The sequence below is a fragment of the Oenanthe melanoleuca genome, chromosome 2 (genome assembly GCF_029582105.1).
Source record: "Oenanthe melanoleuca isolate GR-GAL-2019-014 chromosome 2, OMel1.0, whole genome shotgun sequence".
Classification (NCBI taxonomy): domain Eukaryota; kingdom Metazoa; phylum Chordata; class Aves; order Passeriformes; family Muscicapidae; genus Oenanthe; species Oenanthe melanoleuca.
The window spans coordinates 21,322,251-21,336,671 of record NC_079335.1 but is presented as its reverse complement, the minus strand read 5'-3'; the positions used below and the strand labels follow the sequence as shown (position 1 = coordinate 21,336,671).

General features: G+C 38.0%; 1 protein-coding gene across 6 annotated transcripts in view; it reads left to right on the top strand.

Moving 5' to 3' along the window:
- The window catches only part of VPS13B (vacuolar protein sorting 13 homolog B), a 425,154-nt gene that overhangs the window by 366,213 nt on the left and 44,520 nt on the right, over positions 1-14,421 (top strand). For all 6 annotated transcript variants that reach the window (XM_056483011.1, XM_056483012.1, XM_056483014.1 and 3 more), the window contains exons 41-43: positions 2,902-3,083; positions 4,868-5,217; positions 11,250-11,411. In XM_056483011.1, the coding sequence (XP_056338986.1) occupies positions 2,902-3,083; positions 4,868-5,217; positions 11,250-11,411 (694 nt within the window). The remainder of the gene's footprint in view (positions 1-2,901; positions 3,084-4,867; positions 5,218-11,249; positions 11,412-14,421) is intronic.

Below are 14,421 nucleotides of genomic sequence, written 5' to 3'. Positions count from 1 at the left end.
CAGAGGAGAAAGTGGCAGTGCTACAGGTCTGATGTAAGTCTACCTAGGCAAAAAATTTAAATGGGATTCAACTTAAAAGGGGCATGGTAGTGACTACAGCTCCTCTTTAAAAACTGTTCATTTATATTATGACATTTTATGACAGTTGGGTTTTTTAAAGAAAATACTGCAATAATTTGATTGCTGCTTTTAGTATATTTTGTACTGTAGCTGGTTTATACTGTTACTGTATTCTTATTTTCATAATGACATGAGGGCTATAATTCTGAATATGGTTTCTGGTTGAGTAAAAATCAAATGGACTCCCTCACAGATAAAACAATCACACTTCAGCAAAAGTCTGGGCAGATGGCAAAACAGTGATGAAAAATCCTTGTTGCATTTCTTTCCAGACAGTTCCTAGAAGTCAGTTTTCTCTCTGTAGAGACTTTACCTTCCAAACTGTGGTTTAGGATGCACTGTCCTGCTCCTGTCATCCTGCAGTGCCAGCCTTGTCCCTCCCTGGCAGGGTTGAGGATTTCTGTCCCATGGGGCAGCACTGTCCCTCCCTCACTTGCTGTTTTCTCCCTGGTTACGTTTTTAAGCCTCTGGTTGAACTCTGCATTTTGTAAGGTTTCAGTGTTGGGCCTTTTTGGTTTCTAAAGTGACACCATCAGGAAACAAAAAACAGCTTTGAATCTTTTTGTTCCCAACATTTTAAATTGCTGAGTTTTACCTCTGCATGGTCTGTTACTTATTGGGCAGAAAAAATGGAGAAAAATATTACATTCTTTACATTATCTCCCTAATGTGATGCTCCTGCCACATTTCCTTCTGCATCAAGCATGCCGTGTTGCTCTGTCATCATGGTGTTCATGAGTGAGAAGTTACAAAAATGCTCAATTAATAAAAAGCAGATATATAAAATTTGACCAAATAAGAAACTGGAAAGTTTCTCCAAAACATATCAAAAGAAATAAAAATGCTTAGTCACTGATAGGTAAGTCAAGAAATAAGTTTCTGAGGAAAAGAAATGTATCTTTTCAGAATAAACTTCAGATATCAGATATAAATATCAGAAATAAGTGTCCTTCCTCTTTACTGCAATCAGTTACAGCTGCTCATGAAATTGTCTTAATTCAGAATATCAAGGTGAAATTAGTTTTTTTAAAGTTCTTCATACTTTAATTAACATTTGTTTGCACTCACAGCAAACTGTTTTCATTTCATATGTTCCTGAATTCCTGTTTCTGATAAAAATGCAATGAGCAAAAAATCTTAAAATATTAATAGTTACTTTGAGACAGCTAACCAGTTTTACAGATTCTAAAATATTTAGCTGTCTAAATCAGCATATGAATTTTTGTCCTTTTGGATTTGCTTCCTCCCTTTGTTCCAGCAATCTAAGAAATATCCATGGCAGAGAAAAGTAAAGTATCCTATTTCTCTGTTATCCAGTCCCATAGATATTTTATCATGTGAACATAAAGAATAATTTTATTTCCAAATATGCCACTTCTCAAAAGGCCTACAACACTGTTCTTGGAATGTAAACAATTTAAACAGGTAAAGAAGCACAGGAAAGCAACTAAAATTTGGATTAAGTCATTTATATTTAATACTTTCCTGCCCCAATCTATTCTTAATATCCTGTCATGACTCTTTGATAATTAGCTGATCTTAGTTGGGTTTTACTGCTGTGTAAGTATTTTATATCCACAAATGTTAAGTTAGATTTAAGTTCTATAAATAAATACTGTGCTAGATAGTTACTGCAACACTAAATAAAGCTGATAAATTTACCTGTCCCATGGAATTCCATGCATTTGCAGCTGAATATTTTGAGTACCTATTATATTTGTATAATTTTGAAGTAAAACACATTGCATGATAAAAAACATCTGGTCCTAAAAGCTTAAGGTGTTTATTTGGAAGCCATTGTTCAAATCTAAGCTTATGTTTGAATTTAAAATATCTTTAAAATGTTAATGGAGGTGGATTTGTGGTGCTTTATAAAAAACTAATGACTTTCTGACAAAAATATTAAGTTGACCTTAGTCCATCTTTCATTAAATTTTATTTTAAAAATAAAGACAGTGTTTGGCTGGGGATGTGGTTGTAATTTTCTTGAAGCAAGTCTAAACTTTTAAACTAAAACTCTTGAGAGCCAAACTTCAAAGAGAGTGAGAATAAGGAACATTAAAGATAGTTTTGGCTAAATTAAAAAGTTTATTTGTACTTCTGTGGTGTCTTAGCAGCTTATAGAATTGTGATGTAGTGTTAGTTTCTCTCAAGAGACTGAAAGATAATGCTTGGAAATTCATGGTGTTAGGAGTACAGCTATGAAAAAAACCCAGGGGCTTGGCATTTAAATGTATAGTTAATATGTTGTAATAGATGCTAGTAAAGGGCTCCAGGCTGATCTTATAATACTTGGAGATTATTTTTTAATTGTGATTTTAGAGTGAGAAGGGCAAAGGAAATAAAGCTTATAAAGACTAGGGGTTCATACATGGAAATAGTTAATGGTTGCAAGTTGGTTTCCATAAAATCAAGTGGAAAAAACCAAATCATTCTCTTGACCAGAATTTTATCTCATTCTTATAGCTTTAATAATGATAATGTACTGTTTAGCTATTTCAACTAATAACGATACATGGCATATTTTGGTTTTATTTTCTGCACAAAGGCTTTGGGTTTGTGGTTCAGGTATTTGTAAATTGAAAGTGTAGTTTGATAAAAGCATGGATGGATTGCAGTCTTTTCTGTTACGGTCTCCTTTGGAAAAAGTACAGACACTGGCATTAGCAGTTAAAGTAAAACATGATGTCTGTATCAGAAAATGTGTGTGGAACATCATCAGTGCCTGCTGTAAAGCTGCAAAGTCCTGGAAGTGCTGAAGTTGTTACCTTCCTTCTGCAGCTCAGAAAGTGAATCTGGCTCCCAGAGCGCGTGCGATCAGCTCGTGACCCCCACGGCACTAGCAGCGTGTACCAGGGTCGACTCCTGTTTTACTCCTTGGTTTGTGCCATCTCTGAGTGTGTTGATCCAGTTTACCTGTTTGGAAGTCCACCTATGCCATCATCTTGATCAGCTTGGCTCAGGTAAGTCCTGCTTTGTGTAGAGTAATAAATACATACAGTTCCCAGATGCTGCTTAAGCAATCTGCTGCTCTGTGCAGTCCCCATTTCCTCATTCAGGCATTCTTGAAACAAGCCATCATCAAGAGCCACCAGTGGCACAGGCTTCAGGGTGAAACTGAGGATTTGTGTGCACTGAGCCTGTCCACAGGGCTGGCAGGGAGGCTGGAGGAGCAGCCCCTTCCTGCCCCCAGCACGGGTAACTGTAGAAGCCGCCTGTTTTCCCAGTCTGATTAGGGACAGCAGGTGCCACTTCACTTTTGAGCCATCTTAGTGAATGAATTTGATCTTTTACATTTTCCAGTGTATTAACAGGACTGTTAAAATACTTGAAGATTTTGCAACCCGCTTAGTAAAAATTCCTTGGAAGAGCTCTGAGAACTGCAGATTTAAGTTATTTCAGTTATGATCACTTTTGGAGCTACATCTGGTTTTATTCAGTGCTCTCTGTCATTGCATTAATGGCAAATACATTCCAAGAGATCTTTAGATTATTGTCTGATTTTCAAATGCCAGGAATGCCTTCTATGGAAGATGGGCAAACTTCTTGGCTAATTTTGACAGGGACAGCTTTCTTTGTGTGTAGTTTATGTGTTTTTGCAAGTATTATAATATATTCATTATCAAATCACACCAAGACTGATATTTAATGACTAGCAAATAATTTCTTCTCTATCAGCTACCTCTATCAGTACATAATTTTCCTCACTATAACAGTCCAGTTCCAGATGCTCAGTCTTTAAAATTACATATCCAGGAAAAGGCAAAAATCAGATTAAAATCAAACACAGCTGTTTTATTTCTCAACAATGACTGAGTTTATGCTGTTGTTACTGTTGTTATAGCATCTAAAGGCCTTAGGTTTTGGGGCTCCTTTGTGCTATGTTATACACAAAGGGAGCACAAAACTTGTTGTATCCATTACGGTTTGTAGAATAACAGGGCTTGATCCTGGATAGGGATGAGTGTTTTGGTTCCAAATCTGTAGAGCACTAGAGCATATGCTAATTTTAAGCATGTGAGTAGTTCCAGCAACATAAATAATAACATCAGTGGAAATATTCACATGCCTAATGTTACACAAGGGGTATGTGTGCCTTGCAGTGTGTGCTGCCTCAGTGCTCTGCACTTTGCACAACTGAGACTTCAGTGAATGTGATAAAATCTTTTTTGTGATACATTTCTCATGCTTTAGTCTCAGGATACTGCTTTGTTTCATTTCTAGTATTATAGGGTAGTATGTCACATTTCAGTGGGTTTGTGGTCTTCAACTATTCATAATTGCAGCAAAGACAACTTCCAATGTGGAGCCTGTTGGCCTGCCCAGTCACATGTCAGCAAATAGTGGATTGCTAATTTTTATTGTGTTCATAATGTGCTATGTGTGGAATGTCACATACACCTACTGTAGCAAAAAGTCTCACAGAAATATGGTCCCTCTTCCACATAAGTGGCGACCTGAAGCATTGAGCAATGTGTAGATACAGCAGTTTTTCTGGCTGGTTTATTTACCACAAAAATAATTTGGTTTGCAGATACTTTTTGTTTGCAGCTGCTATTAATTATGATACTGTTTTACATGTAACAAACAGTGTGAACAGGATTCATTTCAGATTTCAGAAATGTCAACTCTTTGATAAATTTACTTGTTTTCATCTTATATACAAGCAGTAAAAACATTATTTACAGGAACATAAAGAATGCAGCAATGGTGATGTTCCAATCTTGTTTGTTCATTTACTTTTCAGCACCACCAAAGTTTCTTCAGCCATTTTTGTCTGATAAGAGCATGCCATCTGAACTGGAATACATGATAGTTTCCTTTGATGAGCCTCATGTGTACCTTCGTCAGTGGAACGATGAGTCAGTGTTCCAGGAGATCCAGTTTTCAACTCAAGCTGACTGTAAACTTCTGGAGTGTCGGAATGTGACCATGCAGAGTGTTGTGAAACCTTTCAAAATCTGGGGGCAGATTGCTGTTTCCAGCAGCACAGGAGGAAGGCTGTTTGACTGCACCATAATGGTTGACCCTATTTTCATCAGCTTTGGCCAATATGCACTTCATTCTCTAAATACAGCAATTCAAGCTTGGCAACAGGTATGCAAGCACAATAATGAGAAAAAATGTAGCTACTGTGATTAATTTAATAGCAAATTAGAATATCAACTGCTTTCATTAAAAATATTTCAAGAGATAAAAGCCCTAACTTATACTGAAATTGGTTTTTCCTAATAAGCATTAATTCTGTGATAACAATGAAAATTAGGGAAAAAGTATCTAAAGGTAAATGTAGCCACAATGTCCTGAGTTTCAGTGAAACTAGGTGGATTTATATCAGAATAATCAAAACCCTGCTCTTGAAATGCAAAATATTCCATTAATTTATGAAAAGGTGGGTGTTGTGTGATACATCAGCTCAGCTCAGTCTGAGCAACAGCACATATTGTTTCCAGCTACTGCTTCCATCCTTATTGAAGTTCAACACTAGTTTCACATTACATTCTGTGCAAGCAGCATTAATGGCTGAAGCCAGCCCCACTATAAGAAACTTGCTTCTGCAATGACCCCTCAAAGGCCTGTAATTCCCTTACTCCACTATAGCCTTGAAATCAAATCATTCTCTTCATCTGCCTGAAGACCTATGTGGAGCCTGGGAATTAATTACCTATCATGGCACTACAATAACAAAGCCCCCAAAAAAGGATAAAACATCTGTTTTATATCAAAAAATTCTTTTTTAAGGGCATTCCATGGTTTTCTTGTTGCAAAAGGACATTCATAAAACAAGATCTAGTGTGATTTAAATCTTCACAGCTGGCTCAAATATCAATGTGAACAAAAATCTTTGTAGCTCCAATTTCTGTTTTTTGTCATATTTCGAACAATGCTTTTAATAAAAAACAAACATAGAAAGTATAAGAGAGTCCTTGGTAGGCTGTTTAAACCCAAAATATTTCTGACTTAGTACTAGTCCCTCATCTAAGACATGTGTGGCAACTACTGCAAAATGGCCTTCAGAAAGGTCAGTTTCCTCCTAGGATGGGGAAAAAAAGATCTCTCAGACATTGCTATACATATAAATAAAATATGGTGCATAAATATTTAAATGTTTTAAACCACATCACAGTGTGAATGACTGACTGACTACTCTGTGCCTTGAAGGAATATTCTGAGTTGAAAAAAATGGAATTGTATATTTGATTAAGTAGAGCCATATGTCCCATGGTATATTGCTGACAGGTACGTTCTATGAATAGTTGGTACTGATTTATACATGGATTTGGCAATGTTAACATGAGCCACAGGAGGATATAATTCTGTAATTGTTGCTGTAATTTTCTCGTTTCCTCTCATGTCAGGGGTACTTGCCACCATGTTCTGATGTGGTGGGTATCTAGTCCAGAGTATTTGAGATAAAAAACTTGCATTGCTTTGAAATTAGGGAACAGTTAGCACGCAAGTGGGTTCAAAATGGCTTTTTAAATTAATTGTTGCCAAGATGTTTTTTATGTGACTTTACCTCCAGTGTGAGGGGGTTGGCATGCCCTGAATGGGGAGGGAATACATTTCCCAGTAATAAGTACTGTTTGATGTTTGCTGTTCACACAAAATGCAGTATAAATGCTACAGCTAGGAGCATGAATTTAATAACTGGGAAGGGTTATTTGAATTCTCCACATATTTTTTACTGGATTAAAATCTGCAACAAGTGATGTTGGAGTCAATAGGCAGACAGATGAAGCATGAAACAATTTAGCCATACACCTTTAGGTCAGGAGTTGAGAATTAAAGAAGCCTTTGTCAGTGTCTTTGTTTCCTAGATATGGACTGATTGTTGTTGTTGTTGTGGTTATTTTTTGGCTGATATTTGTTGGGTTATTTAGGTTTTTTTAATTAAGTAATGGTGAACACTTTGAAAGTACATTAAGCCTAAAAAATACCAGGCTTTATACTTCTAAGTCACATGCTGAAAATCTGAGAGGATTAGCACTTTTTAAAAACAGTTTCCCCTTTTGACACATTTCACTGTCTAATCTGAAATCCCCATTTAACTACAAGCAGTAACTGGCTAAGAGACATCTAAATACAAAGCTAGAGTAATGGGTTTAATAATTAAAGACCTAGGCAAGAAACTTCGATATTGTTACTAATTTAGTTTTATTATTTAATAATAATAATAGCAGCACAGAGACTATCAAGTGAGATAGAAAATGTGTGTCTCCTGTGAATATCCATTGGTGGAGTGTTTGGTATTTTTTTCCCTTTATTTGGGCATTTAAGCCTTCATGAATTGTTTTACAGCCTTAGTGCTTTGAGATATCTAGAGACAGAGGACCAGCTGAGAAAACAGCTCCCCAGGTATGGTACAAAGTGTTATTTCTGGGAAAAAGCTTTTCCTTTGTGGTCTCACATTGCAACAGTTTTCCCAAACTCCTCAGAAGTTAGAAAAGCTCCTGTTTTAAACCTGTTTCAGACCACTAGAACTTGTTTTCCTCAAGGTCTGCATGGTGCTTAACCTTTCTGTTGGCAGTTGCATAAGTTTTCTTAATGAGCTGGGATCAGTCAAAATGACATCTATGATCACAGTAGTTCCTCCATCTTTCTACAGTAAGGACAAAGAACAAAGGGGAAAGAATACAGAAAGTTTCTAGCTGATAATGCCAGGACATTGCTGTCAGAGTGAAGTTTAAAGAATCATAAGGAAAATGGTCTTTTCTCTTAGAGGGGCTTCAAGGGAGATAAAATGCTGAAGACTTCCTGTGAAAAAAGACATTACTAGGTGATAGAGTATGTGTGTGCCTGTGTCTGTGTGTCTGTGTGTACACAAGAGGGAGAGGGAAAGCTTGCATAAGTCTTCGGTAGCTTGTGAAGCACAAAGAAAATAACTTTGTGCACATAAAGAGGCCTAGGTTTTTATGGTGTGGGTTTTCTCCAGATCCAGAAATGCTTTGAAATAGATGTGAGCTAAGACACAAGCAAAAAGTCCTGAGACAGGGAAAGCCTGGTGACTAGTATTATGTGGGATGTTTTCCCCCCTCTCTGAATAGAATTCACAAAATATTTGAAAGACCAATAAAGGAGAGACACTTTCCAGGCCTCTCTGAAAGAAAAGAGCAGCTGAATAATGATCTAAAGAGGGGCAGGAAATTGTCCCCCAGGAACTGACCCTAATCTGTATTTGATTCAGGCTGTTAATCTTTTGCTGATTCTTTTGATTTGCTGTTTTAATTCAGAGAGGGATTTTTTTCTAATCTACTCTTAGGTGTTTTCAGCTCCTGGAGTCATTCAGCCCTTCAGCATCATTACCACACAAAAGGCCTGGTTCTGTTTGGTTTTATTGTGCCTGGTTTCTCTAGACATTCTTTTATCAATCAAGATTTCTTCACTCCATCCTTTTCCTGACTTTTTTTTTCTCCTTTCTGCCTCTTCTAGAAGCTTCCACTGTCAGACTTCAGCAGCACTGTGGGGTCCAGTTCCCTGTGATGGGTACAGGATGCTGCAGATCCCCAAGGACAAAAAAGCTTGGGTGTCCAGTGCATAGTTGCCACACAGAGCTGGAGCATCCTCAGGCTTCCTTGATGTTCCTTTAGTCATCTGTTGTTATCAACACTGGAGGCATCAGTAGCTTTCTCTTAAACCTGGCAGCACAGAGCAATGCCCTGTTCTGCAAATCTTGATGTTTCCTTGGTTAAAACTTTGGAACTATTATAAAATGGAGCCTAAAATACCTCTTTCACTTAACATTGAGAACTGTTGTTGTTAAAAGCATTGGATTCTAGTAGCAAGTCTAGCTTTCAAGACTAATGATTAATGGCAGTCATTCATCAGCACCAAAATGTGTGCAAGTGTATTAATAATTCCTAGTAGGATAATATTCCCCAAGCAGAATTTAGAAGTTCTATGCATGCCAAAAACTCTCTGGATTCTCTTTTCCCTCTGGAAAATGCAAAACCCGCAGTTTGTGTTTACTTAATTGAAACTAAGTTAGCTAGTAAGGTAAAAAGAAGGAAGTTCATAATCTTATGGCATTGTTCTTTCAATCTCTGTGTAATCAGCAAGAAAATGTATTGGAGTGAAAAGAAAAAGCTTTTCTTAAATTCTCCTGGGGTTATGTATAAGTTTGACTCTAACAACTCTGTGGATAGTAAATCCTCCCTTTTAAAAAGAACATTTTGCAAAGCTGTAACAGGAAAATATATATATTTGTGGTAGACTTATGGGTATGTGGGTATGGCAGCTTGACAGTAAAAAGTCATAGATCCTTCACTAGAAAATGCCAAAATAAACTCTGCACTCTGAAGGGGCACTGTAAATGTCAACCTTTAGCACTCTCAGATCTGCTACTGAATGTGATACAGACATTCTGCTCTGTAATGGGTTGTGCTGCTTGGAAGAGGTGCAGTTTTGTTTATGCTCACCTGACTCCTGTTTCACAAAGGATACCTGATCTTATCCAGAAGAAGTAATGAGATTTGGGAAGAAGTTTTAATCTAAATATTTTCTTGCTAAAATATTCCTAGGGTGAATAGTATTTACACAAACACTCTCAGGCAATCATTCTGACATTCATTTACAAAAGGAATTACAACCTGCCTTGATTAAGGACAAAGAGACAACAGATACAAACTGAAACACAGGAAGTTCCATCTGAGCATCATGAAAAACATCTTTGCTGTGAGGGTGACCAGTCACTGGAGCAGATTGCACAGAGAGGTAGTGGAGGCTCCTTCTTTGGAGATATTTTAAAGCTGCCTGTGTGGGATCCTGTGCAGGTGAACCAGGGACATTGGATAGGTGACCTCCAGAGGTCCCTTCTAGCCCCAGAAATCCTGTGATTCTGCATGCAGATTCACCTTAGGTTCTTCTGGAGTAACCAGTGGTGAACATGCATGAACTGGACATACCTTGCACACTTCACTTCTCAGAAAAATTTCCGTGTGAATCACCCAGTGATGTGCTACAAGCAATGTACCAAACTGGTTTTCAAGGATAACTGAGGCTGCATAGGGATCTATGAGGAAATATTTCTCTCCCTCTTGTTTGATCTCTGAATTTCTGCAGGCTTCCAGGCACATTGTTATCAAAGAGCTAAGGGATCCATATGATTAAAGGCAGGGAAGGTGCTAGCTTTGTAATGTCTGTTTGAAAGGTCCACTGAGAGAGCAAGGAAGGGAAGCAGAATCAGCTCTCAAAAAGCATGGAGGTTCCATAAGTTAGAGAAAACATCATGGGAAGAAAGGATGAGAAACAAATGGCTGAGCTGTGTTGTGAAGAGGGAAACCAACAAACAGAAAAGTATTGTCATAACAGTGTGCTAGGAAAGATGGGTCAGTAAGAGGTAACAAAAACCACAAGAAGATGAATATTTTGTGTTAGAACCATTAAATTAAATAATTAAAGACTATCCAAATGTTGGTTTCTTTGAGTAATTGTTGCAGTTGCTAGATAGTTGCTTGTAAGTGGAAGGTGCCAGCCCACTAGTGACTGGGGCAGAAATATGAGAGATGATCTCCAAATCAAATTGTCAGTCACACTTTGACCTCTCCCATACAGGGGATTATAGTTTGTGCCTTTGGGGGTGGAAGACCTGTAGCTGTGGCAATTTTTATGACTATCATATAGTTTCATTGTGTCAACAGAGTGACAAGCAGCCAGACAAAAAGCAGAAAAAGAGGGATGGAGAAAAATATTGTAAAATCGAAAATACTTTTAGAACCTGTGATTTTACTTTTTTATACTGTTAAAGGGCATGATGCATTTTCAAACTAGCCTCGTGGAGCTGTGAAAATAATCTGCTCATGTCTCCTTTTTTTCTTTAGTTTTCTTTTCAAGTGATGTGGTATCAGGAAAGAGGGAGTCTTCAGCTGATCCACAGCAATATTTCAAAGTAGAAGCAGAAGCTGGGGAAGAACTGCCTAAAATGCAATACAGGAACATAAAATATTTTAAGTCTTAGGATATATTTTGTCAACCCAGAAACTGGATTTTGCAGAGATTCCTATGAAGCCAAAGCTAAGGGAAGAGATCTTGCATTTCTGTGTTGTATCAGTCACCACTGGGCAGGCAGCTGCCAAATGTCCTGCAGTTGACATTGATTCTTGCTGCCTTTCATATCCCTTTCCTTTCAGAACCAATGCCCTGAGGCAGAGGAGTTTGTCTTCAGCCATTTTGTGATCTGTAATGACACCCAAGAGACGCTGAGGTTTGGCCAGGTGGACACTGATGAGAATATTCTGCTGGCTACTCTCCACAGTCACCAGTACAGCTGGCGCTCACACAAGTCCCCACAGGTATGTCAGGAGCAGCCCTTCCAGGGCAGCATTTGCTAAAACTGGTGGTGCCTCTCTGCACAGATTCTTCAGTTTTCTCTGTGGTCTCAACTATCTCTAAAGCTCCAGTTCCTTCAGGAGTCACACACTGGGTCTACAACTCAGAGAAAAGCAAACAAAGTGTGAGGAAAGCCAGAAGTCTTTAAAAGTTACTCAAGGGTAGAACTGGATGTGCACTTTTTGTAAAAGGAAGCAGTTGTGTGAAGCTTCTGAAAAAAGGAAGGAGAGCTTGCCAGGTTTCTATAACTAAGCAATCCATGTTTTCTGAGATGTACATTAGAGGTTTGGGGAATTTTTTTAACCAATTGTTTTTACCAGAAGCATCTGTTCACTGAAATTGTTTGCAGAACAGGGTCAAACTGGACAAAGCTCTCAACTTAGTGCTTGCCTTAGAAAAGGTTTGAAATTGTCAGAAACACCTCACTTATATAGTTTAAATAATACAGTTTCTGGGTTATTCGATTTTTTTTGTTTTTAGGATAAACACTGAAACTGAAATAAAATACTTTTAAACTATCAACAGGAAGTATTTCAGTGAAACTGTAGAATCATTAATTTGGAAAGACCTTTAAAATCATTGAGTCCATCCCAGTACTTCCAAGTCTACCACTAAACCATGTCCCTAAGTGCCACATCCACACATCTTTTAAAGACTTTCAGGGATGGTGACTCAGCCATTCCCCAGGCAGCCTGTTCCAAAGCTTGACAACCCTTACTGTGAAGCAACTTTTCCTAATATCCAATCTAAACCTTCCTGGCACAACTTGAGGCCATTTCCTCTTGTGCTATTACTTATTACTTGGGAGAGGAGACCAACACTTGGGTGGTGGTGAGAAATGGACTTCTCATCTTAATTCAAGACAGGACAAGAACTTAAATCTAATTTTAGAAGTGTTTATGAAACAGCAAACCCATTTCTTCTCTTTTCTATACCCAGCTCCTGCTGAGTAGGAAACTACAGAACTGTGCCACCCCATTTGCTGAGCAGTAGTCCTGCCCTGAATAATTACTAAAATTTTGACAGATCCTAGGAGGAATGTACTGAGTGGGAGTTCCTAACTCCTCCAGAGCCCTAGGAAATGTCAGTCTTAGCATGTGAGAGAGAAGACGAATTTTGAATGGTAATTCTAAACAGGAGTTGTGCCCACTTTCACTGTTGACAAGTTTCAAGTTACACTGGGAGGCAGAGATGGCAAATTTACTGTGATTTTCATTCACATGTCAGCTGATGGATATGCAGAACTACTGAATTTTACATGAATGTGGTAATCAGTGCAGAGCAAAGTCTGCCAGAGTAAACAATTGCAGTTGACATTGAAGTCAGGGTGTAAGTCAAGAGGAAGCCAAGCTATAAAGGACCATCTTAGCCCAGCAACAGAGGAGCTGTAATAAAAGATGTGTGCTGGTGTAAAAGTGGCAGGGAGAGGCCTTTGAAGACTTTGAGACTGGAGTACTGTATGTCCCTTGCCATGTTTTAAAAAAAGACATGTTTTCTCATACACACAAAATGCCTGTGATGCCCCATCCCACAGGTGAGCAAACTAAGTGATGACTGTGCCTGTGGCTGTGCAGCTGGGCACTGCCAGAGTGTGAGACAGGATCCCCACTCATCAGGTGACATGGGATTACAGATGTTGTAATTCCCTTTGGTTGTGTGAGGGAGAAAGAAAGCTAACTAAGTGTAACCTATATTTCATAACCAATTATCACTTGCATTTGTAGCAACCACCCAAAATTACATTTAAGCCTTTTCATAAATACAAGGAAGAAGAAGAAAATATTTAAAGCCATGTAAATAAACTCAGAACTTTTTTCATAAGACTTTCCTCTTAAAAATTTTTTACATCCATTTTCTGGTTTCTTACATAAAATTACACAGTTGTGAGAATCCTCATTTTAGATAGATCTACTAATGGTGTAGTTCTGATTGTATTCAGTAATGGTGCAAACTGGGAAGAGTTTTAAAAATTAAGATTATCTCAAGCAAGTGAAAAGTTGAAGAGTGAAAATGACAGCTCCTTACTGATACTTTCTCTTAGTTGCAACTGAACTGCTAAAATCCACCATCAGAGTATATGGCATTAGACATCTAACACCTGGAAAGCTTAAACTGTGCTTTCAGTCACAGACTTTAGCAGTGCAAAACATTCAGTTTTCATGTGTGCTATATAAATTTCTTATTAAATGAAAAACAAAAGTGCAGGGTGAAAGATGGAAAACATCAGAAAACCAAATCAGACATAAGAGGGTGGGTGAGGTGACAGTAGGAGCTTCAGATTCATTTTTCAGATATTCATTCTTCAGCTAACAGTTGGTGATGTCAAAGGGATTCCCCATTCTGTTTTGCTCTGATCAGATTTAGATTCACTGAAGAGCTGGGCTGATAAAAAGTCAGGAGTGTCAGGATGGATTCCCATGTCCCAGGAGGTAGCAAAGCTAACAGCTGTCTCCTGACTCAGCCACGCTGCTGGCCAGCAGGCTCTTCTAGTAGGGAGGTTACACTTCCCTTGTCCCAACCTTTGGAGTAATTTCAAGATGATTTCTGCTCTCTTAACATTTTTAAACAGCCATGTCTTGCTGGGAAATTTAGAACGTAAAAAACAGCACCGAGGTAATTTCACTGAGCTATGTAGAAGCACAGACTTTCTACACACAGGTGATATAGAAAGAAATTTTCTTTACAAAGGTCTTATAAAGAGAGAACCTTGGCATTCCCCTATAAGCATATTCATTATGTAATTGCCAATAGGAGTCATTGTAAATTCAGCGTTCAGAATGGCAGTTCATTAGCCTTTGTCATTTTAAATCATACAAAGTAAGTTTGCTTAAATATTATTACAAATGTTGTCATGTACATTTTTTTAATAATTAATACAAATCCTTGAAATGAAAACAACAGTTCAATCAAGACATCAGGTTGTCCCTGTTATACTATGGCACTTTTCTAATTGTTTCCATGCAAAACTATCTA